Source organism: Bombyx mori, chromosome 10, assembly GCF_030269925.1.
Source record: "Bombyx mori chromosome 10, ASM3026992v2".
NCBI lineage: Eukaryota > Metazoa > Arthropoda > Insecta > Lepidoptera > Bombycidae > Bombyx > Bombyx mori.
This window is the reverse complement of record NC_085116.1, coordinates 8,475,182-8,500,299: the sequence shown is the minus strand read 5'-3', so window position 1 is coordinate 8,500,299 and position 25,118 is coordinate 8,475,182. Positions and strand designations below refer to the sequence as shown.

Genomic DNA, 25,118 nt, shown 5'->3' with positions numbered 1-25,118 from the left:
TTACATTTAGGAGATGTTATTTTCAAAAAATAATTCCCGTTTTTTAAGCTTTTTATGTAAATAAAAATTTAATTCATAATGTAATTAGTTTTATTTTAATAAATTTTTTTTCATATCAAAGGACTTATGGGCCACCCTGTATATACGCGGGATAATTAGCAGTGTCATTTTTGTAAAGTTAGGTTCAGTTTGATAAAACCGATTATTAAATGATCTATTAAATAAAATATTAATTCTTAATAATGTATTGATAGATTAATCATATATTCATATCCTATGTATATTATTCAAACATATTCTTTAGTATGGAAGGATTACTGGTGGCCTAAAGGCCTATCAGGTATCACTGGGGCAGGTTAATCTAACGCCCATAGACACCACCAAACGAGTTTCTCGCCGGCCGGATCTTCTCAGTGGTTCGCGCGTTTTCAATGTTAGCAATTCTCTCCGATTGGCGCTTAATTGATATAGTCCCTTAAGCTACAAACGATTAGGTACGAAAAAATCTAACTTGTTATAGACAACAGCATACCACAGATGAAGTCATTTTTTGTTTCTTGTCTATAGATAAGATGGCGGGTGATGAAACTGACAGGTTTGTAAATATTGAAAAGATGATATTTTTGTTCAAATTCTTATGAAAAATCTGCATTTTTAATAAAATAATTATTACTGTCAATAAAAAAGTACTCAAAACTTATATAATTTTCAAAATTTTCAGCAATTTAAAGCCTTCCAGTGTTGCGATCATAAGAGAAGTTTATGATAGCGAAAATGCTCACCTTAAATTTGAAATGGAATTGGAAAGAGCACTTGAGGCTGGTGTGAGCGTTATTGTTATAGAACCAGAGCCACTAGGAGAAGAGACAGCTCGTTGGATATATGTAGGAAACCTCTTGCATAAGGTCTCTGTTTACAGTGGCCTTTGCGGCATTGCATCAGGTAATTTTAATTTTAACACGCTATTATACGCCGTAATTCTATTATACATTGGATAACTCTCCTTGAAAGATGGTTATACTATCCTAACCAAACTATTCATATGACCTTTATGTTTCTAGTAGATAGTACATAATTTTTATTAATTCAATATTTACTTTAGTTTAATCTACACATTTGCCCCAATCAAAATGATTAGTTGACATAAAATCCTCTTCGAACAATTTTCTCCCTCCCTACATACCTCCAGGCAAGGCTATGACAGCCTGATTTTTTATTGCACATTTAGAATCTTCTCAATTTCAATTGTCTAATTTTTTCTTTGCATAATTAAGCTATGGTTTTCTGATTGAAATCTATGAGATCATCACTATTACATTTTGTGAAAAAATGGAGACAACTTTTGAGGGACCTATGTACCAGCAGGGTACCTTAGGGTACTACAACAAGGACATCACATTGTGATAACCTGCTTAAAACTTTCCAATTTTCTTTCTCTGCTTTTTGACATGCGAGGACAGGCAAACTTCAGCAAAAGCTATTAGGCAAATAGTATCCTTGCGACCTCTTGTAGAAATCACAATTTAATACTGTGCTCTATATGAAATATGAGGCTGACTGCTCACTTGCAAGCTTCTTGACAAAGTAGTAAGAATTCCACTAATCTATATTAGTACACAAACATTTATTACTATAAGTAATTAACTGTTTTCAAGTGCTGAATATTTATTTTGGACATGTTCCTAAAGTTCTGTAGACAGCTTAAATACTGAATAAAAGAATACAGTAAAATAATATACTATTAATTATATAAATTTAAGTACACTAATTTATTAAATGCATGACTATTCAGCGAAGAAATGCAGTCACATAATTTTCTCGTTGTTACTATAACGTAGGTGGATGAGCTTACAGCTCAGCTGGTGTTAAGTCGTCATTGGACCCCATAAGTATCAACAACATAAATGCTGACATGCTCTTTGTTGGAAACATGAGTTCTAAGTCTCATTTTTTCAGTACAATGTCTGCCCCACTCGCATTACTACTTCACGGCAGAAATAGGCAGAGTGGTTGTACCTACCCATGCAGGCTCACAAAAGGGTGTCTTGTACCACCAGTTATTTCACAAATTATATTTTTTGCCTATTACACAATTTTATTCCTTCACTGTGAAAGTCATTCATGAACAGTTCAGTATGCACGTCATCAGAAAATTGCACGAGTGGTTTTAACACCAGCACAGCTCTATAAGAATACACCAGGTGTCTTATCGCAAACCACAACGAATTCAAAATTGATCAAAATTTGTCTAGACATTTTTAAATTACAGGTCTGATGTGGAATTCTTTAGCCTGCACACCCTTTGGTATTGTATCGATTCTATGCTCTGGTTGTTACACACTATCGTGGCAGTGGGACCCATGCTGTAAATATCAAGAGGAGAAAAATCGAAGGCATATAGCGACACTGCCAATGTTGAGTGATCTAACTTCTGCTTCGCCTGTTGTGCTAGTACATACAGATAATAAGCGAAAAATTATATTTCATAATGCTATATCAATAGCGGCTGTTGGAATATGCTTATGGAGGTTATACAATACTTTTAAATGAATTTAGTGTTGAATGTATTATGCTAAATAATACAAAACTAGCACATTTCTAAGTATTTAAGTTAGTGAATATTATATTATAGTGCTCATGTTATTGGTTATCTAAAGTCAAATTCTTTACTATATAGATAGCAGATTGTAAAAATTGTATATTATGTTATATAGTAGAATTAGATATGTACAAAAATGTTTTATTCTAAGCTTGTAGTTTAAAAATGTGATAGCTGTTAGTAATAAATAAATCTGTTACATTTTATAGACCGTGACCTTATAATAATATTGTATGAATGTTTTCAAACAATAAAAAAAATAGATAATTTTATTTTTCATTTAATAAAAGTACAATAATATTTTAAATCAAAAGGCAAAACTGTATTCATGTGGCATAAGGTTCAGGTTTCGTTCGCTCTTTTTGCCATAATCGTAAAATACAATGATGGAAATGTGTGTCTCAAAAATATGGCAAATCTAGGTAGAAACTGGCTTAGTATTAGTTCATTTTTTTTATTAACAACCGCGTCTAATATTTTGTTCGCTGTATATTCCGGTGTGAAACCTTTCGCTGTGGTGGCATCCATAACTGAAAATAAAGACGATATCTCATTAAAATTTATGAAACCAGAAAACCTGATTAAGTGTGACTTGTGTAATATGTAACAGTGGGTGCGACAGTGTGTTTAGGCTGTGTAGTATCTGTCTAGAATGGCACCACCCCACCGCTTCTCGTGGATGTCTTAAAAGGCGATTCTAAGTAATTTACGGAAGAATAGGCAGCAACGTTTTCATAAGTACCTAATCTAAGAGCATAATCCAATCACTAAACGACATTTTCTGGAGCTAGTAGGGTGTATTGTGTACTCGCACTGGTCCACGTGTTAGCGGAGCGGAGCGGGACAGTCGTTATAGAAGACATTGTAAAACTTTTAAAAACAAATTATTATGTTTACTTTATTTAACCTGCTTTAAGTTACAAATTAAAAAGGTCACTAGCAATGTGACCAAATATTTGAAAATATTGTGTTATTTCATGTAGATTAAAGGTTAGGTTATATGTATAAAGCATAAAGCTCTTATGCAAAGATATAGGTATTATACTTAGTCTGGCCATAAATACTGTTACAATTAAAAATAAACAAAATATTGCATTTGAATTTGGAATCTGTCATTTTTATATGATTGCTCATTGAGTTTTCTCATTTTGGCGCCAATACATTGTACAATATTTTGCGATATTAAAATGGAGTGGGGTGATAAAGAGAACCGAATCGATGTGATTGCATTACACAAAGTAGGTATGGAGCCAAATGCAATTTTTAAAACTCTCCATACACTTGGTATTAGTAAAATGTTTGTGTACCGGGCTATTAATAGGTGCAATGAGACCTCTGTTTGTGACAGAAAAAGATCTAGCCGTCCACGTAGTGTTCGTACGAAAAAGGTGGTCAAACTGGAAGTTTTATATTTATGTATTAAACTAACACACTGTAAAAGTAATAAATGTTATTTGCAATAGAATTTATTTTTATTTTAATTGTAACAGTATTTATGGCCAGACTAAGTATAAGTTGTAGGCAAGGTTCAACAAAGTTTTAATTTTAAAAATGTAACTAATGTTTTCGCGATTCGATAATGCCGAAGAATAACAATTTCATCGTCCGTGGCCGTAACTAAAATATTTGAACCTTCGAAGAAGATAATTAACGCCAGATCAAACCGACAAAGTAGGTACCTATTTTGATACTTTATATATTTTATACTTTTATAAATTGCTGGTAAAGGATCTTCTTTTGCAAAACATTCTCAATGCTTGTATAACAGTTTATGAATGACTTATACTTACCACCATGAGTGTCACCAGATCCGGTGAAAGCGTTCATTGATATAGCTGTTTTTATATACCCTGGGCTAACAACAGTAACATTAATACCGTACTGATCCATCTCAGCACGAAGACAGTCACCAAAAGCTTGTAGAGCATGCTTGGATGCAGCATAAGCTGAACGATTAGGTATGGAAATTAGTCCTTGCACAGAACTATTAAATACGACATGCCCAGATTTTCTTTCTATCATTTTCGGTAGTACAGCTGAAATTAATTTGTCAAGATATTTTAACAAAAAAAAACATAAATATCTAGTCTTAAAATCCTTTACCTATTAAGCTTAAATTGGTTAGAAATAAATAGATTCGTAATAGTAAACACATTAAAATTGCACGTCTTATCAAATGAATACATACCCTTTGTCAATGCTACTGACCCGAAGTAATTGATAAACATAATTTTCTGATCAACATCAGTTTTAGTGTTTAAAATAGATCCTCTATGAGTGACACCGCCATTATTGACTAAAATGTCAACGTGACCACATATCCCGTACACTTTCTCCACAAACAAATACATATTATCTATGTCCGCTAAATTTAACTCCAAAACAACTGGTTCAAGAGTTTGGATGGCCTAAAATTGTATAAATAAGAAATTGAAATCAAATACATTGACAAATGTTACATACACTCATAAGCTACTCTCTTAATTAATAAAAGTATATATCCCAACTAAACTTTCAATTGTTATTAAATTCAATATTTGAGTTAAACATGGAGGAACTAATACAATCCTCAACTGCAGCAGCGGCTTCCCTGTGACCCAGAGATTATTAATGTCCATAAATGACGACGACTACTTACCATTAGGTGGGCCGGGTTCTCGTCTGCCTTTAATGCCAATAAAAACTTGTGTTATAAAAATTACATATATGTACCCGCAAAATTAATAACCTTTTGTCTAAAGACCGCAAGGGTAGATATACCAACATCCAGCCAATTTCAATTCATTGCCAATTATTCCATATTTAAGACTGTTGGAACTACAAAATAAAGCTAAATGTGTAATACAATTAAACTCAGTGTAATCACTGGCATGTTGTGAAACTGAAGAAAAATATATTACTATCCTGCCTATTTCTGCCGTGAAGTAACAATGCATACCAGTTTGAAAGAAAAACAGACGTTATTTGAACGCTATAAAACTCCGACCACTTTTCGCAAATTGTGCAGCAGCATTCATATTATGATTACCATGAGTTGTGTATGTAACTATGCCAGTAATCATGACGTATGCAAGCGTAGTGTTCGCTCACGCGGCCCACACCAACTTGAAGCCCCTTCAGGTTATACAATCCCGATTCTGCAGGATAGCCGTCGGAGCACCATGGTTCCTAAGGAACGTGGATCTCCACGATGACCTGGAGCTCGACTCTGTCATAAGTATCTACAGTCGGCATCATTGCGGCGCCACTTTGAGAAGGCGGCACTTCATGAGAACCCTCTTGTCGTGGCCGCTGGAAACTACATACCCGATCCTGTAGGCCTGGTAAACAGTCGACGTCGCTCAAAGCACGTCATTACAGATACTCCTGATCCATTAACGGTGTTTTTAGGCACCACAAACACCGGTCACCGTCCTCGTCGAACCCGTCGCTTTCGACGAAGGGCTCGGCGAGCGAATTAACCCATAGACGCAGCCCACTAAGTTTCTCGCCGGATCTTCTCAGTGGGTCGCGTTTCCGATCCGGTGGTAGATTCTGCAAAGCACTGCTCTTGCTAGGGCCAGTGTTAGCAACACTCCGATTTGAGCCTCGTGAGCTCACCTACACACGTTAGGGTGAAGCTGAAATAGCCTCTCAAGGCAATTAGCATAAGTAGGAAAAAAAAATGCCAGTAAAAATATGTAGAAAAAAAAATATAACTTACAACTTTCCTGGATATCAGATCCTGTTTAACTCTTTCGAGTTCTCTTTTCCGCCGAGAAGCAAGGATAATTTTACAGCCCTGTCCATAAAATACATGAGCCAGTGCCTCCCCAATACCAGAGCTTGCACCAGTAATTAAGACCACCTACAAAAAATCGCCCAGGTAGTTAATTGAATTGGCTGTTTATTGTCTGCCTAGAAAAGAATCCATCTCTACCCCCCCCAATAATCCCCCGTATATTGTTGATACGCTTATTGCTAGCCTGAACTGTTAGGTACCACGATTTTACTGGTTGTAACGAGGGCTGTAAGTTCGCATGAGTAAGTACCGCCATCTTGCTTATTTCATTCTGAGCAGTAGTCAATATGTTCCAAATACCAACAATATTAATATCACAACCTTCAGGTGTTAATGCTTAAGGGCGACTAAAGTTATAACTACCAAAAATTGTTTAGAAATACTAAACTATTTCTTAAAATAAACAGTTCCTTCTTCATAAAACTTGTGAACATATACCAATGTAACACTTGTTATTTTGTTCACACATTAACTGTAATAAAATCCCTTTTATTTTAATCCCTACTAATATATAAATGTGAATGTAAGTTTGTTTGTTACGCTTTCACGCGATAACTACTCAATCGATCATCATGAAACTTTGTACACATATTCTTGAAGGTATTAGAAGTAACATAGGATACTTTTTATTAAGAAAAAAAAATTTTTTTTTACGAAAAATAAAAAAATTGTTTGTCAAAAATCTCAAAATCTAGCTTCTTCAACGCCATCTACCGGTTCAGTAATGAAGTTCCAATCCTAAGTGCTGTAAATGAAGTCGCGGGTAAAATTTAGCGTTATGCCAAAGCAACTATTCCACGCGGACGAAGTCGCGGGCAAAAGCTAGTATACTATAAAATATAAAATGTTATCTACCACCGATCCTATGTTTGCTCTAAATACGATCGCTGAGGAGTTTCGTGCAAAACTTCGGCTTATGCGTATCGCATTCTTGGACATGGAAAAGGCATTTGACCGTGTACCAAGAGATACGATCTGGTGGAGACTTCGCAAGAAGTATGTACCCGAACATTATGTTAACGTCATAGTTGACATATACAGGGATGCGGGGTCAATGGTACGAACAGTAGTCGGTCAGACAAAACCAATAGTAGTTGCGGAAGGTCTGCATCAAGGTTCAGTACTGAGTCCATTCCTGTTTGGCATGGTTTTAGACTCACTCACTGAGGTGACGCAGTCCTCAGCCTCGTGAACTTTCATCTATGCAGACGACGATGCTATCTGCACCGAGAGCCGCACAGAGCTACGAGAGCCACTCCTGTTGTGCAAACAGCAGTTACAGGCCGGTGGCCTAGTATTGAGTGTTGCGAAGACACATTACATGTCTTTTAATGACCCAGATCCAGGTGACAACAGTCCAATTTCCATTTACGGTCAACTTGTAAGCATGTGCGATCAATATAAGTATCTGAGAAGTATGATGCACAGATCTGGGAACATAAAATGCAACATTCAACACCGAATAGCCGCAGCGTGGCTAAAATGGCAAGAAGTAAGTGGTGTCAACCGCGATAGGAGGATGCCCGTTAAACTCAAGGGTATGATCTCTAAGACCATAATAAGGCCTGTTCTTATGTATGGCAGTGAAACATGGGCGGCAACCAAAAGGAACGTGCATACCATTCAAGTTGCTGAAACTAAGATGCTGAGGTGCATGTGCGGCGTGACTAAGCTAGATAAAATCCGCAACGAGTACGTGCGTGGAAACCTCGGTGTACAGGACATCGCCGACAAGATGCAGGAGCGTAAGCTGAGATGGTATGGTCACGTAAAAAGGAAGCCACCTGACTACATGGGAAAGGCACTACTGCTCGACCTCCACGGTCGGAGAACTAGAGGTAGACCCAAGACAAGGTGGAAGGATGTAATGCTGAAGGACAAAAGGGAATGCAATGTTGCTGACGAGGATGTCGAAGACAAAGCGAAGTGAAGGAATAAAGTCAGGAAAGCCGACCCCACCACCAAGTGGAATAAAGGCTGGGAAGAGAATTTACTGGTGGTACTCTTGTGAGTCCGCGCGGATAGGTATCACCACCCTGCCTATTTCTGCCGTGAAGCAGTAATGCGTTTCGGTTTGAAGGGTGGGGCAGCCGTTGTAACTATACTGAGACCCCTAGAACTTATATCTCAAGGTGGGTGGCGCATTTACGTTGTAGATGTCTATGGGCTCCAGTAACCACTTAACACCAGGTGGGCTGTGAGCTCGTCCAAACATCTCAGCAATAAAAAAATTACATTTGTAATATTTGTAATAACAACTTTGAGAGAGAGATAAAATATAAAATGTTCATTAAACAGAGAATATATATTTCAGCTTAAAATACATTTGCATTAAATTTATACAGTAATCTCCCTTAATAACGTGGCAGGTACCCTTCAACACATTTTCATGTTACATGATTTCAATTCCTCATATAACACAGTTTTATAGTATAGGGATTATATTTCTATACATACTGTAAAATATATAATAATTTGACAGTTCATAATTAATTTCGTATACCTTTACATGTTATGTCAAATTGTATTGTTATAAAAGTAAATTAATTTATTAAATTTGGCTTCCTAGTTTTTGAATTTTAAGAATATTGTTTATATTGTATATTGTATTATATTTGTTTTTGTTATGTTACATGTAGTTACTTCATGTTCTTCCTTATTTTCAAAAAGATAGTATGCCACATTGACTGTTTGGATAATATCTTTTAGATTACTTGGTTATTTTTTGACTAGTGCACTTACTAGGCACAGATGAACACCTTTGTTTATTTGCGAACTTCGAATATTACTACCTATTTTTATATTGTATACTCCAGGAGTGGCCAACCAGTTGATCACGACTATTTGTCCAGTTTAGTCCAGTTGATCATGGCAAGGCCAAAAATATAAATACATAGAACAGACTGCACAATCTAAGAAGAACGCAATGCAAGAAGTTGTTACTAAGATTAAATTTCAGTTTTATGTGTGTAGCATGTTTTATGTATTTTTACTAACAAAATAAAAGTATACTACTCATTTGTATACTGAAATATATTGTTTCATTAAATTTCAAGAAATGATAATTACTAGATCGCATTGCCCTTGTAGGCAGACGAGCATACGGCCCACCTGATGGTGAGTGGTTACCGTCGCCCATGGACTTCAGCAATGCCAAGGGCAGAGCCAAGCCGCTGCCTACCGTTTAATACTCTCCAGAACCAAGATCTACTGTTTACTTCATCAGTAAACAGTAGATCTTGGTTCTGATCAAGTTAGCCACCCCTGGTATTGGGATTTAGTAGTTCAATGGGTTAACAAGATTATGCAATCATATATTTTTGGTAATAGAAATCCCTTACTGTATTTTGAAATAGGACAGTAATATTTGAGTTTTATTGAAATAACATTTTATGATGTTATTTCAGTAAATTTTATTGTTAAGAGATTTAAAGATAATAACTTTAAAAGCTTTATAGAATAATCTGTTTCATATCGGGTTTGCTTCACGGTGTTTCGGGGTCGCCTATCATGATATTTTGGTTACGGTATTAAATATTTTACCATTTATACTTTTCCATAAACCACTAGGTAAAAGTTAGATGTAACTTATGTCAAGACTAGAATGTTTAAAGAGCAAGGGTTTCTACTATAAGGCGAAGTCAACTGTTTATTAGCTTTGATAGTCTAAGCTGAAACAACCAGATGCATTAAGAAAAAACTGATCACAGTGTTATAGTAAGTAGTATTATATTGTGTTCACGACCAGACTCGAACCTGCCTTCACATGAGACAGGGGCCTCAAAAGGTAATGTATCGCTAGTTATGCGAATTTTATATTAATATCTAATTTAAAACGTAATATTTAAATTGACTGATATGTTTACCTTTCCTCGTAACGTTGATCTCCTTTTCTTTTGAAGAAGATGATTAATTACCCCGTACATTGTTACTCCAACCACAAAAGGTACACCAATGTAAGTGTACCAATTTTTTTGCTGTAACTTCATCAAGCTATTCATTTTATAAATGGAGAAAACGTTATATTTATTATATTATTTTTGTATATGCAGTGATAATAAAATTTAGGTATTTTTTAAATTAAATTGTAGATAGGCAAGGGTCCAAACAATACACAATATTTTAAACCTAAAGACAAGGGTCATCGACCATTCCACAGATTATCTACGTAACGTATTTTTATTTTTCCAAATGGAAAGGCAAAGGTATCACACCATACAGCCTAATCTTTTATATTATTTTTTTATGAAAAATGATATTATGAAATGAAATTAAGTTGATTAATATGAAACATGGCATGGCATGGCATGAAATGAACTGAAATGAGATGAGATGATATGATATATTTTTATGAAAAATGATAATATGGAGTGAAATGAAATGAAATGAAGACGATTGATTTGAGACATTAATCATCTGGGATGAATTTAAATGAAATGAGATGATATAGTATGAAATATCATCTCAGTAAAATGGTGATCGCTTATTAAGAATTTTTCAGTGGACTTTTTAGAGGATCCTGAGAAGCTACGTCCAGCGGCTTTGTTTCATTTTCTCACATTTGTGCACTTTCACAGATATTAAACAGTTAATAAACCACCGATATTACACATTTAAACCTGCAGAAATACTAAATAGACAAAATAAAACAAATCACACAACTTCACTCCTCGCGATTCATCGTTTTCGTCAAACCCGTCGCTTACACCGGTCACTCACATGCGCTCGAATACGCAAACCCGCAAGTGTAGGACGACATTTGCGAATGATTATGCAAAGTTTTCGCTGCATTCGTGGTTTTCCAAGCTATATCGGTTTTTTAACAGACATCAAAGCGCGCGAACCTCGAACCTTCGCGTAGTCTCCTACACATTCGCTTGCCCGGTTGCGCCGACGATTGCGAAGGTAACGGACGTATCGCCATTTTCATAGTTCGTGACGTCTACTGTGTAGCGTATCTTCATCAAAAGAAATACCATAAAAACAGCATGGCTGTTAATGATGTCTGGGAAAGAATTCAAAACTCTTTTTCTTTTCAATGTTCTATTGACGAATTAAAAAGGAGGAGAAATTCGTGAGACATTCGTAAACCAGTGTAGGAGGAAGCGCAAACGGGTTCGCAAATTGAGTATGCGAACCCATTTGCACAGCCGCTAGGTTTGCGAATGAATGTTTGACGGCCCTTCACATGCGCGCAAACATTCGTACAATGTACGAATATTTGCGCGCATGTCAGTTGCCGGCATTACGACAAAGGGCTCGGCGAGTAAATTAAACCACAGACACAGCCCACTGAGTTTCCCGCCGGATCTTCTCAGTGGGTCGTGTTTCCGATCCGGTGGTAGATTCTGCGAAGCATGCCTCTTGCTAGGGTTCGTGTTAGCAACGTCATCAGGTTTGAGCCCCGTGAGCTCACCTACTAGTTAAGGCGACGCTGATATAGCCTCTTAAGGCTATCAACTTAGGTAGAAAAAAAAAACTCGCGTTCCCGCCAAAAAGTCCCTGCAAATGCAAATAAATAAAATCATAAATTAGGTATACACACAATATTTCAATTATGTTCCCTGCTTTTTATGTCCCTCTTTGGTAAATAAAGATAGGAACTAAGGTGTTTTTAAAAAGGTTTTTTGCCTGGTTACGAAACTTTTGAGCCAAGTCTTATTTTTCTTTTAATCTTTTAAAATATGAAAAATAATGTGGAGTGAAATTAGATCATGTTGATTAATTTAACGACTTTGACTTTAATGAATTGCGATGAAACTAAATGAAAAGAGATGAGTTGAGATGAAATAAAATCTCAATAAAATGGTAGTTTATTATCAATACTTTTCTAGTGGACTTTTTAAAAGAGACTCGAGAAGTTACGTCTAGCGGTATTGTTTCATTTTCCCATATTTGTGCACCTTCAGAGATGCTAACTAATTAATAAAGTACAATTATTACACATTTTATCCTTAAGAAACACTAAATTAGCTAAAACGATCCACACAACGTCGTTCCTCGCGATCCCGTCTTTTTTTTTGCCTACTTAATGGTAGTAACCTCAAGATATGGTAGCTTCACTGAACGTGTAGGTGTGCTTACGGGGCTCAGCTCAAAGACTTTACGAACACTAGCCCTAACAAGAGCAGTGCTTCACTGTATCTACCAAATACACTGGATTGGAATGTCTATCCACTAAGAAGTTCCGCCGAGGAAGTCAGTGGACTGTATCTGTGATTTAATTTTCATGATGTACCCTTCATCGCAATCTACGAACGGACATCCGAACGGTGACCGGTGCTTGGAATGCCTAAAAGCACCGATCCAAAACGACATTCCTTCTTCAAACGAGCCTTGCAGACATATTATCCGACCGCGACGGGGCAACGCAAAGCCGCCGTCACCCGAAACATGCCTTGTCGGATCCCTCGGATTCACTCTCGGTACTTTTAGGCCGCTCAAGCACCGGTCACCGTCCTCGTCGAAACTCATCAATTATGACGAAAAGTTCGATAAGGCTCGAAGAGTTCGACGAAAAGCTCGGAACTAACTCATAGACACTGCCCACTGAGTTTCTCGCCGGATCTTCTGTGTGGGTCGCGATTCCGATCCGGTGGTAGACTCTGCGAAACACTGCTCTTACTAGGGCTAGTTTTAACTAATTCTCTCAGGTTGAGCCGGTGAGCTCACCTACCCGTCCGGGCGTAGCTGGTATAGTCCCTTAGGCTACCGGCGAATATGTAGGGAAAAAAGACAACTCAATGGCAGCGACTTGGTTGTGCCCCTGGCATTGTTGACGTCCATGAGCGACAGTAATCATTTACCATCAGGTGGGCTGTATGGTCGTCGGTCTACAAAGGCAATAAAAACAATTACGGTTTTTGGCTACGACGACTGCTTACCGCTTAGTCATCTAGATCGTGTTTGTCACGTTTGTAGTTGCCGGCGGCCACGTTAAGAGCGTGATCGTGTGGCACTGCTTTTTCGAAGAAGCGTTGTGACGTTATGTTTAGACACTTACGCATTGAATCTAATTCTAGGTCGTAGTGAAGATCTACGTTCCTCACGCACCACGGTGCTTTGAGGGCTATTCTGCAACAACGGTATTGAATGACTTGTAGTGTGTTTATGCGAGTACAGGCCATAGGAGCGAACACTACACTTGCATAATTCATGACCAGAACGTATGCTAATTTCGTAGTTACCTTATTTCTAATGGACTACTTACTTCACTTGCAAATCATCGTACAGAGTCGTCAGAGTAGAAACGCGGCTCAGGCGCGCACCGCATTTATGTGGGGATAGGATGTCATCTCTCTGTGATGATGACGCCTAGATATTTGCACTTCAAGACCAACATTATGGGCTAGCTGAAGGGGGTCATTTGGTGAATGGCGTTGGTATTACCGCGCATACTACGGAGTGGGCGTTCCCGCCAAAAAGTTACTTTTTTTTGTAAATTATGAGCCATAGACTGTGTATCATAGACATATTTCACTTTTTGGGTTGTCTAATTGGAAAAGCAAAAGAAGCGTAGCTCCATACATATAGTCCTTTTAATTTTATACAAATCATAGCTAGGAATTTATGAACAGTTCACTTCTCCCGAGAGGCCACGTCCATCGATTTTACTCTATTTCCCCCTTCCTTTTTCAATTATTTTACCAAGACGGATACCACAAAACGAAAGAGAACGGATTGAACAGAAAATCAGTTGAAGCCTCGAAGTATTCTAGAATACGATTATTTCAATTCAATCTTTTAATTTTTAAAAGTAGTATAAATTAAATAACTTGATAAGTCCTGAAATAATTATCAAAAATAATAATTGGGAAGGAAGGAACCACGCTCTTAAAACGGTTAGGTATTGAAGGTTACAAATCAAGTTTAAGTATGGAGGTTGACTTCCTACTGGTAATTAACAAAGTACCTCCATGTCTAGGAACCAAGGTGGCGTCCTTGCTAACACGCACAGATTGAGTTATCTATCTTAGATATGATATTTGGTATAACATTATGTTTTCACCGGAAAGTATGTGAATCGAATGTCGTAGTTCATAACCTTGGTAAGCTATGTAGTTAAATGCTCCTTAAAACAAAAGATATTAATCGGCCAACGTAGCGTGTATCTGCTTTAATAAATAGGACAGTTTGCGGTCTGTGTTTAATATAGCAGCCGGTCTACTAATCGATTGGTAGTTTTATAAAACAGAGAGAATCGTGTAAGGCTTTATCCAGGAAAAAAAATACTTGGTTAATTCTTTCTGAATTATGTACTGAGCGCCGGTGAAACCGCTCGGCAAGTCTCGTACCAACTTAATAAATGTGTATACGTAAATGTAAATATACTTCAACTAAAAAGACATACTAGTATATTTAAAATAATTATTACCTGAATCCGAAGAGAAGATACATACTAAATAGATTAAGGCTGACCCTACAGTCGAAGGAGAAGATGATGATGATTTTGTTATTCAGGTCGTATTGGTCAGGAAATTACGCTAAAGGGATACAATTACTACATCGTTATTAATTAATTTTACGTTGAAAATTTCCACTACATAGAGAAATTGATACATATTAAGCTAATAAAAGTATATTAACTAATAAAAATATATTAAAAACTATTAAACGACTAGGCTAACAGTAGGTTCCTACAAAATGATGTAGGTAGCGTCTAATTTTCTAAAACATAATCTATGCACCTCACAGCTAGCGTCATCTGGAAAAAATTTACAGTTTATGGCAACACCAATCTGCAATTTCTTGAGCTAAATGTTGAGATTATGTTTAATTTTTTCTGGCTATGTAAAATACAAATAGTTAGCAATGTTTCTGTGAGTATTTCATGTATATCAACACGGAATCTTTTACATACAAAGTATCGAAAGTTTTTCGTATCTAATGGGAGTGTCGTTTAGATGCGCTGACCTTCGTTTTGATGCACAACTCACAACAAAGCATCAAATTGACGGCTGCCCCATTTTCACAACAATCTTAGGATTTGTTACTGGTTAATTATTAGTGAAAATCAATTACTATGATGAGGTTCCAAATGATAAACAGCAACCTGTTATGTGCCAAGTGTTACGTGAGTGGAAAGTAAAATGATAATGGAATCGGCGACTACGCAAACAATTTTGTACGGTGTGATTTGTCGTTCAGAACCACAGACTTTCTTTTTAACTTCTAGGAAAGTATTATTAAACCTGAGGAAATAAAATTGTTGGATCAAAATGAATGAGAGGGATATTCCCAGTGTCCCCATTACAACACTAGCAGGAGTAGCTAGTCTGACAGATTGTAAGTACTTTATTTTAAGTAAATACAGAATTTACATGTTAGCATAATTATATTATAAATACAAGATAATCATGATGATATAGATCATGAGCCCTTGGGTAGTTTAATTAAAATTCAAGCATAAACATAAGTTAAATTTGCCATCAAATATCCATGTAGTTATAAAATTGTAATTTTATAATGTTATCAATTTATCAAAAACATTTTTCGTAATTATGCACAATACATCAGTTAAATTAAATAATGTTTAGCATTAAATATCAAATGTCAGTTATTAATTAACTGTTACTTAATTCTTCTCTTTCACCAGACATAATTCAACAAACTTTAAAGTTACTGTCACAACTTGTATTAATACTTGAAAGTGATAATACCCATAGTATGAAGTGAATTATGAATTGGTTCATATGGATATTATGAAAGAGCAGTTTATTTTTCAACAAAGTTATTTGAGTCAAGTAATATTGGTGTCAGTCAACCAAAACTTTCATGTGCTTTCATAGTCTTGTTTAAGTCTTAATTATTGCTCTATACTCCTCCATACCAACTCCATTGTGTTTAGAATGTGCTGCTTTGAAATTAAATGAATAATTCTGATTCTAATTCTATCATTTCATTCTGAATCTATCACAATACCTGAGTGAGTAATAACAATGTTATCTAGAAATTATGTACGAGAAAATTAAATGTAAAATTAAAATCTCTCTAAATCGAGATTTCATTGATTTTGGAGTTGGGTTATAATTTTGTATTTTTAATACTTTCACTGCAACATTAGTTTATCTTTCTTTAATGCAAAAAGTGTGTCAAACGAGGTTCAACTAAGCTTATAAAATCTAACAGATTATTGTGGCCTAAAGCATAAGATACCATAGGCACTCATAGTTAGTGAAGTTATGATGCTGGTGTTTGGTTGGTAGTTTTATAATAAAATACTTATTTAACTCATGTTCGTAACTGACTTCTGTGATGAAAAAGTAACTTCACATACAAAAATCAAAATGCCAAAATTGCATAAAATAATTTGCATATTTATTATACAATTGAGACACACTTTAAAGTGGTTCCAACCAATCCAAACCAATCTTGAAGTGGTTGGAGGCATTTACATTATGTTCTCTGATAACCGCTTAAAACCAAGATCTTGATAATTACAAATATTTAAAAAAATCTATGTAATACATAGATTTACTCCGCAGATTTCCACTTGTTTGTCTTTCTTTGACTATGTTCAGGTAATAAACTCTAATTGCCAATAAGCTGCATTTCAGTATTTATACCCACATACAAGTGAATCTCCTTGTATTCCAGTATTAATTATCTTCTTATTGAAGCAGCAAAGCCATGTCAATCACTGCCAATCCCGTTTATAAGTTTTATAAAAATAAAAAGCAAAACTTATAATTACCATACTTCAGTAATAGCCATTTATACTTCTATACCAATATTATATATATTATATATTTATATATTTATATATAATTATAAAGAGGAAAGATTTGTTTGTTTGTTTGTATTGAATAGGCTCCAAAACTACTGAACCGATTTGAAAAATTCTTTCACTGTTTGGAACCTACACTATTCCCGAGTGACATAGGCTATAATCTCTTTTTTTTAAATTAGGGATCCTTACTAAAACTCCAATAATGTAAACCAAGGTGTACAAAATTACCCAAAATATTCTTTACATTGCATGCCCTGAGAAAACTTGATGATAGAATAATATAATGTACTACGAGTTTGTAGAACACATTATTATTTATAAAAAGTGTTGAGACCGCATGTCTAACTATTATATTTATGCCGCAATAAGTGTTCTTTTATTTAATAAAATAAAACAATGTCAAATATTGATGAAATTTTTGTTAAAGACCCGAGCGGAGCGGAAGCGGGCCGGCCGCTAGTCTATTATATGAAAGCACTGTGATGTGACATATTTTGTATTCATTGTTATCATTGTTAGATCCAGACCTTAGTCTTGTTGTCTTAAAAAATCTTTTTACTTAGCACTTTATGTATTTTCCATATCGTTTACATTCAAGACACAATTATTATATATTTTAAATTAAATGTTTAAAAAAGTTTATTATTTCCAATTTATTGTTATTATAGTTGTATTGTTTCAGTTGTGGGTATATATATTTATAAAACAGATTAGATACAGAACAGAACAGAAACAGATAGAAGTATTTGAAAATATTACTATTTATTATTAATAATATTAATATTATTAATATAATTATAGTAATATAGATGATTTTATCTGCTTAAATAATTATTTGAATCACTACACTTTGAAACTATTTTTAAAATAATCAAATTCATAAAAAATAAAATATTTATATATTAACTTAAACAAAACATGCAGAGTATATATTAAATGTTTTTTCAGTATTACCAGTGTTACCACTTCCAACACCTTTACCGTCAACATTAAATAACAAGTCGCAACTTTTCCACCCACTGGTGGCTGAAGAGGCAGCAAAATTATTGGCAACACGAGATAAAGATTTAGTTTCGCAGCTTCTTGAGTCACTAATGCAAACGTCTGTACGGAATATGTAAGAACAATTTTGAAACAATATTAAAATTTGTTAGATTCATATATATATGTGGGAAAATGTTAATTTTAATTCTAATTTTAATTTTGTGTTGAAATTTTCAGAGATTTAAAGGATGAAAGCATTCCAAATGCAGTTAGTCCTGCACCTCAACAACAATCTACACCTGAATTGTTGAAGGCAATTTTAAGCATAAATCCCAATGTATTTGATCAACAGCAACAAAATCATTGGAGTAACAATAGTATACACACATCAAAATTTAATGGGATATCTCCATCTCCATCATATAGTTATACACAACATAATGCAGTTCCCTCAAGCCCTTCGACATTAGGGACAGCAATTCACTCTGGGACCATTCCCAGTCAACAGTTGTTGGCTCCACCATGTCAGTCATCACCTCACGTAAACATGGGTTCCCCTCCATCCCAGGCCAGACCAGGTTCCCAACTTAATATCACTGGACAAAATAGTATATCCCCGATTTGGAGTAATGCAAATTCATCCAGTACATATCCGAGTCCGCAGTCCACAACTTGTTCGAATCCTCAAAATGGTGGATTCTACAATAGTATAGTTTCAGACAATAGAAATTTTGATACTAATATTAGTGATGAAAAAGATCCATTATCTATGTCACCAACAAATCAACCTGAACAACAAAGGTTACACATGCAAATGCAAGACAAAACTTTTGAACAAGGTAAACTAATATAACATTTTTTAACAATACTTTCTGTACACATTAAATATAATTTTGAACAAAACGTGACGTTTGACTATCTGGTTTTCAACAGCTGATGGTAACGTTATGACTGGCCAATCTCCAGCCCAAGCTAGTGTAGCGCCATCACCCTTACGACAAGAACCTCATGTGCCTCAGCCGTCAATGGGTGCACCTTATGCTCCCATACAACAAACACAAAACACTGCTACTGATAAGCAAGACAACAAAAACGCCAATGCAAACAACAGATATCCTGTAGTAAAACTTGGCCGTCTATCTGTAAGTATCCAACAGCAATAATAATTACAAACATGTGTTGTTCTGCAATTTTTTTATTAACATATAATTTTGCTAAATCATTTCAGGATGGAATTCTGAAAAAACACGACTTTTCTAATGATTCTCGATCCAGAAAAAATAGTGTTCTTGAATCGGATTCAGATGAAAACGCGCCGCTTAAACCAAAATCTAGTAATTGCACTCCCACTGTAGACAAGGAAAGGGAAGCCATAGATATTGCTAGAGAAAAAAATTGGGAAGCTGTTAAAAGGAAACATGAAGAAGCTAGTAAAAAAGAAGAAGCTGAGGCAGCTATAGGTGATATTTTATTTACAATGCAATTACAAAAATATACAGTGTGTATCATACATAACCTTTGTCAAAAAGTATGATAAGCGGAAATTATTTCTATATTAACTAAAACATTCAGTTAAATTCACATTATATTAAAGTTTTACGTGTTGTATTTTGCAAAATATGGGAGTTATCTAGAATCACATATCCATACATATTTTAGCTTTATACCGGTCACTCACATTCGCACGAATAAGCAAACCCGCAAGTGTAGGACGACATTTGCAAATGATTATGCAAAGTTTTCGCTGAATTCGTGGTTTTCCAAGCTGTGTCGGTTTTTTAACAAACATCAAAGCGCGCGAACCGCGATCCTTCGCGTAGTCTCCCACACATTCGTGTGACCAGTTGCGCCCAGGATTGCGAAGGCAACGGACGTTTCCCTATTTTCATAGATCGTGACGTCTACTGTGTAGCGTATCTTCATCAAAAGAAATCCCATAAAAACCCCATGGCTATTAATGATGTCTGGGAAAGAATTCAAAACTTTTCTCTTCAATGTTCTATTGACGAATTAAAAAGGAGGAGAAATTCGTGAAAAATTCGTAAACAAGTGTAGGAGGAAGCGCAAACGGGTTCGCAAATTGAATACCGAACCCATTTGCATAGCCGCTAAGTTTGCGAATGAATGTCTGACGGCCCTTCACATGCGCGCAAACATTCGTACAATGTACAAATGTTCGCCCGCATGTGAGTGGCCGCCATTAGAATAATCTCTTTACACTATCATATTTATACAGGTAATGTAAGAAAAAAAAGAGACGAATTTGATACTGTTTCACATTCTTATCGTGACTAAAAATGTTTCCATTACAATTTGTGTTTTTTTCCAGTGCGACCCAAACTAAGAAAAGTCGAAAGACGATTAGTACCTGTTTTAGAAATGTTGTCAGTAGATGAATTAATGGAAACAAACACGTATCAACGATTCAATAAATTAATTGAATCGGTATTTGAAACCATTGATGATGATGTAATTATAACAGAAGAAATGGGTAAGTGATTTCTTTGCTGTAATTATACTCTTTTACTCTCACATTAATTAGCACATGTGCACTTAACAAAATGCATTAATAATACAATTTCAATAATCTCAGTCGCCACATATTCGAAATTATTTGTAGTCGTCGTGGCCTAAAGGATAAGACGTCCGGTGCATTCGTGTTGAAGGGATGCAACGGTGTTCGAATCCCGTAGGCGGGTACCAATTTTTCTAATGAAATCGTACTCAACAAATTGTCACGATTGACTTCCACGGTGAAGGAATAACATCGTGTAATAAAAATCAAACCCGCAAAACTATAATTTGCGTAATTACTGGTGGTAGGACCACTTGTGAGTCCGCCCGGCTAGGTACCACCGCCTGGCTATATCTGCCGTGAAGCAGTAATGCGTTTCGGTTTGAAGAGTGGGGCAACCGTTGTAACTTTACTGAGACCTTAGAACTTGTATCTCAAGGTGGGTGGCGCGCTTACGTTGCAAATGTCTATGGGCTCCAGTAACCACTTAACACCAGGTGGGCTGTGAGCTCGTCCACCAATTTAAGCAAAAAAACAAAAAAATTACAACAGTAAAAATTTGGAATACAGAAATCATAAAATTTTTATCATTTTTTCGAGTTCACTTTTAAATTGTAAACAGACAGCCGTTTTACGCAACTGATTCATAAACTTCGTAATTTTTGCTGAATTTAAGTTCACTTTTTCTTTTCATCTGTTTCACCTATTTCATACTTTTAGTGAGCTGGGAACCAGTTACATTTCGTCGTTTTATATTCAACAACATACCATCCCTACTGTATTCCTAGTTTCTTTCAGAGAATTGACTCGAGATATGTAATAATATTTTAATATTTTAAGAGGGTACTGATATCCCAGAAGAATTACTGCTGCCACGGTATCAACTTCAGGAACTGTGTTCGGAGGCAGCAAAATTGAAAAACCTTGGTGCTATGGAAGCAATACCTTCAGACAGATTAGTTCGCCTATTGAATATATTAGAAAAAAATATAAGAGCGTCAGAGAAAATGTCATTGTTGGGCGATCCTGTAAGTAATTTGCTAGATTTTCTTTACATTTTATTAATCATTTTGTTATAGTTTCATTTTATATGATTCTTACCAATAATGTTTGCTTCACAGGAAGACAGTGAAGAAATGCGGCAGATATGGATAGAATCAGCTTTAGAAAGAGTGATGTGTGCGTCAGATGCATGTCTCACGTCTTTGTACATAATGACATCCCCGAGCATGCCGAAACGAATATTTTTAGAAGACGTTATAGATAGAATTATTATGTTCATTAAATTCCAATTAAACAATACCATTTACTGTGTATATGATCCTGTATATAGTATTCAGACGACATCTAAAAGGAAAGGTAAATAATGATGGATTTCCTTACAAATAATTTAATATGGCCTGAAACCAAATTTTTACTGTTATAACACATTCACTGTTGAATGAATATTAAGACCGTTCACACCACAAGTAATAGCGCATAAGTGAATATGTTGTCAGTTAATTCAATTGTTTTTAAATTTCTCACTTTGTTTTTGAGATTTATAAATTAGTATTTTCTTTGGTTTTTGCAATTTGGAATAGCTAGGAAGACAACACTATTGTTGGAGAATGTATCCGTAATATAACAGACAAAACAGTTTGGACTAAGATCTTAAACAGTGCAAATGTTAATTAGAAACAATAACAAATAAATAATAGATACGAAACTATAAGTTGAAAAAGCATCAATGCTGTGAATAATAATTGTACCGTTGAAAATTTCCAGTGGACGGCCGCAAGCGTCGCGGCGGCGGGGCGGGGCTCGCGACGCGTCGCTGCGGCGGCTCCACGCGCGCCGTCAAGGAGCTGTACACGCACGCGCACGAGAGCGTCACGCTGCTCGCGGAACTGTTCGCGGCGCACCACCTCACCGACACCACGGTGCTGCACGCCTCCACTGTTGGCGTCTCGCCCTTCTTCGTAGAGAACGTCAGCGAGCTGCAGCTGTCGGCGTTGAAACTCGTCACGACGGTCAGTGTACATTACACACCTCCCACACTTACTGGTGGTAGGACCGCTTGAGAGTCCGCGCGGGTAGGTCCATCACCCTGCTTAGTTCTGCCGTGATGCAGTAATGCGTTTCGGTTTGAAGGGTGGTTGTAACTATACCTGAGACCTTAGAACTTATGTCTCAAGGTGGGTGGCGTATTTACGTTATAGATGTTTATGAGCTCCAGTAACCACTTAACACCAGGTGGGCTGTGAGCTTGTCCACCCATCTAAGCAATAAAAATAAAAACACTTGATTGCAATCATCATAATAATTATTATTCTTATTAACATCCTCTGTATTAACTTTTTATAACTTTGGACGTTAAATATTCCATACTTTTGACCATTAAATTAAACACCATGCTGATCACGTAATTCTTGTTTTTAAAGTATTTGAATATTTTTAATCATAGTAAATCTCTTACATTGCTATAGAGCGAAGTGTCCATATAAAAAAAAGCTAGTTCAGCTAGATACAAAAGTGTATTTTTATCATTTTTTAGATATAATTTATTGTTTGCAGTTTTGAAAGTATGTTATGTCAATAGATTTTGTCATTCAATATCAGTTAAATTAGTTGACATTTTTAATATTCACGGCCTATCTCGTGGTTAAGTGATTACCATAATCTTGAGTCACCACAACAAGAATGCCATCACCTACCTTGAAAATTTGGATCTAAGACGTGTGGTATACTATCCACTATTGAGTCCGGACTGACAACTAGTTTGTGCAGCATAGGGAGCAGCAGCAAGATGGTGATAACTACCCCTGCGAGCTCACAAGTTGCTCTACCGAAACTCTAACAGTTTATAGTTTCTTCCACGTAAAACTTATTTTATATTCACATCACTAATTTTACTTTTCTAGATATTTACAAAATATGAACAACATCGACGTCTCTTACTGGAAGATATATTGGCATCGATAGCCCGTATACCCAGTTCAAAACACAATTTGCGTTCCTTTCAACTAAATGCTGATCAACATATTCAAATGCTCACGGCGCTTGTCTTACAACTTGTACAATGTGTCGTCACTCTGCCAGAGACGCTTTGTAAATCTAATGAGAAAGACAAGGAACATTCAGAGTCTTCTGATAGTAAAAAAGTAAGTTCCTAGATTTTATGATTCACTATAGCAAGACTATATATATTGTAACAAATATAGGCCTATTGTTTTTAATTCTAAATCTTGTTTGCCTATGATTATGATCAGTCTAACCACATAGAAAAGCTTTACTTATTAAATTTATAGGATAGTTCATTAAATCTCAAAACAATTTTTTTATTGGTTTATTTATATGCAACACGAAAATGCGTAATGAAACGCTGCAACCCAATTAATCTGTTTTATTTTCAGCCTGTAGATAAAGACCTGCTCATCATCTCAAAGTACGAAGCGGCAATAAGCGTAGGTGGCACATTCCTAACGTCATTCCTAAACAAATGTCGGAGTCGTTCCGAAGAGGTGGACTTCAGGCCGCTGTTTGAAAATTTCGTACACGACCTCTTGACGACTGTTAACAAACCCGAGTGGCCCGCGACGGAACTACTGCTCAGCTTACTCGGAACCATGTTGGCAAGTCAATTTTATTGTATTAAATCGAATTTGTGTTCACTACTGACAATATTAATAAAATCCATATAAAACAAATATTTATGTACAGTAGACGCGCGAATTCATCTCCATCCTGAGGAAAGCGGTAGTGCTGTAACCTAGTTAATTATGGTAATGTCGATAATAACTACCGATTTAGTCAACAGCTGTCAATTTGGCTTAATGTAACTTAAGATAATTTTGCAATTTATGAAATAAAATAAATGTGTTATTAATTACTTGGTTATTTCTAATAGAGAAAAATATTTTTTTAATTCCAATTCAATCACTATCAAATGAAAAGACAACCAACAGATCAGAGTCGGAATCAGTTTGTATCTTTTTTCAGTAGGTTTTTTTCTATCTGAACTTGTTGGAAGCGGAGTAGTCATGGCTAAATAACGCAATAGCGTTAGCGTAAATTTTGATATCGATAAGCGCGCGTCACAACCGTCAAGGACAACACTCGACGTCAGACAAACGCGGGAAGGCGGGTGAATGTGGGGCGAGCTGTCCCCCGCGCGTCGCCTCTGGCCCCGATAGACATGAAGTCACGCGCATATGCATTTTAAGGTTTAGCTCACACTGTAAAATAAAGAGCATTTTTAAAATAGCGCGGGTGGGCTCTGAAAAAACAATTAAAGGACGGAGCCCATAATAGTCTCATTATTTGGCAGGTGAAGTACATGTCGGACAAATCTATGGAGATGTCCGTTCGCGTGGCGTCGCTGGAGTACCTCGGGCTGGTAGCGGCGCGTCTGCGCAGGGACAGCGTGCACTCGCGCGGCAAGCTCGCCGCCATGGACGCTGTCGTGAGGGACATCCGCGCCGAGGAAGAGAAGGACGGCACCCACGGACAGGTATTCGCCTTCTATCCT

General features: G+C 36.1%; 3 protein-coding genes across 5 annotated transcripts in view; 2 read left to right on the top strand and 1 right to left on the bottom strand.

Moving 5' to 3' along the window:
- Positions 1-393: 393 nt before the first annotated feature.
- On the top strand, positions 394-2,866 carry LOC101738970 (transmembrane protein 11 homolog, mitochondrial). The gene is made up of 3 exons (XM_004924779.5): positions 394-595; positions 722-942; positions 2,270-2,866. The coding sequence occupies exons 1-3, from the start codon at positions 573-575 to the stop codon at positions 2,548-2,550; spliced, it is 525 nt and encodes a 174-aa protein (XP_004924836.1). The 5' UTR covers positions 394-572; the 3' UTR covers positions 2,551-2,866.
- LOC101739118 (dehydrogenase/reductase SDR family protein 7-like) lies at positions 2,864-13,802 on the bottom strand. Of its 2 annotated transcripts, XM_062670583.1 has the most exons (7): positions 13,591-13,802; positions 13,265-13,454; positions 10,247-11,882; positions 6,303-6,446; positions 4,788-5,007; positions 4,390-4,635; positions 2,864-3,129 (listed from the first exon to the last, which is right to left on the bottom strand). In XM_062670583.1, the coding sequence occupies exons 3-7, from the start codon at positions 10,379-10,381 to the stop codon at positions 2,942-2,944; spliced, it is 933 nt and encodes a 310-aa protein (XP_062526567.1). In that variant the 5' UTR covers positions 10,382-11,882; positions 13,265-13,454; positions 13,591-13,802; the 3' UTR covers positions 2,864-2,941. The 2 variants fall into 2 exon arrangements, with proteins under 2 accessions (XP_062526567.1, XP_004924837.1); XM_004924780.4 differs by lacking the exon at positions 13,265-13,454 and having other exon boundaries at positions 13,591-13,767.
- A 1,261-nt stretch (positions 13,803-15,063) lies between these two features.
- LOC101746749 (nipped-B-like protein A) overlaps positions 15,064-25,118 on the top strand; it is a 21,805-nt gene continuing 11,750 nt past the window's right edge. The window contains exons 1-13 of one of the 2 annotated variants that reach the window (XM_038013162.2): positions 15,064-15,199; positions 15,556-15,665; positions 18,058-18,226; positions 18,331-18,932; positions 19,027-19,235; positions 19,322-19,553; positions 20,423-20,584; positions 21,449-21,636; positions 21,730-21,967; positions 22,376-22,620; positions 23,512-23,751; positions 24,004-24,222; positions 24,918-25,100. In XM_038013162.2, coding sequence (XP_037869090.1) covers positions 15,599-15,665; positions 18,058-18,226; positions 18,331-18,932; positions 19,027-19,235; positions 19,322-19,553; positions 20,423-20,584; positions 21,449-21,636; positions 21,730-21,967; positions 22,376-22,620; positions 23,512-23,751; positions 24,004-24,222; positions 24,918-25,100 — 2,754 coding nt within the window. In that variant the 5' untranslated portion in view covers positions 15,064-15,199; positions 15,556-15,598. Of the gene's footprint in view, positions 15,666-18,057; positions 18,227-18,330; positions 18,933-19,026; positions 19,236-19,321; positions 19,554-20,422; positions 20,585-21,448; positions 21,637-21,729; positions 21,968-22,375; positions 22,621-23,511; positions 23,752-24,003; positions 24,223-24,917; positions 25,101-25,118 lie in introns of both variants that reach the window. The other variant, XM_062670581.1, reaches the window with a different exon arrangement.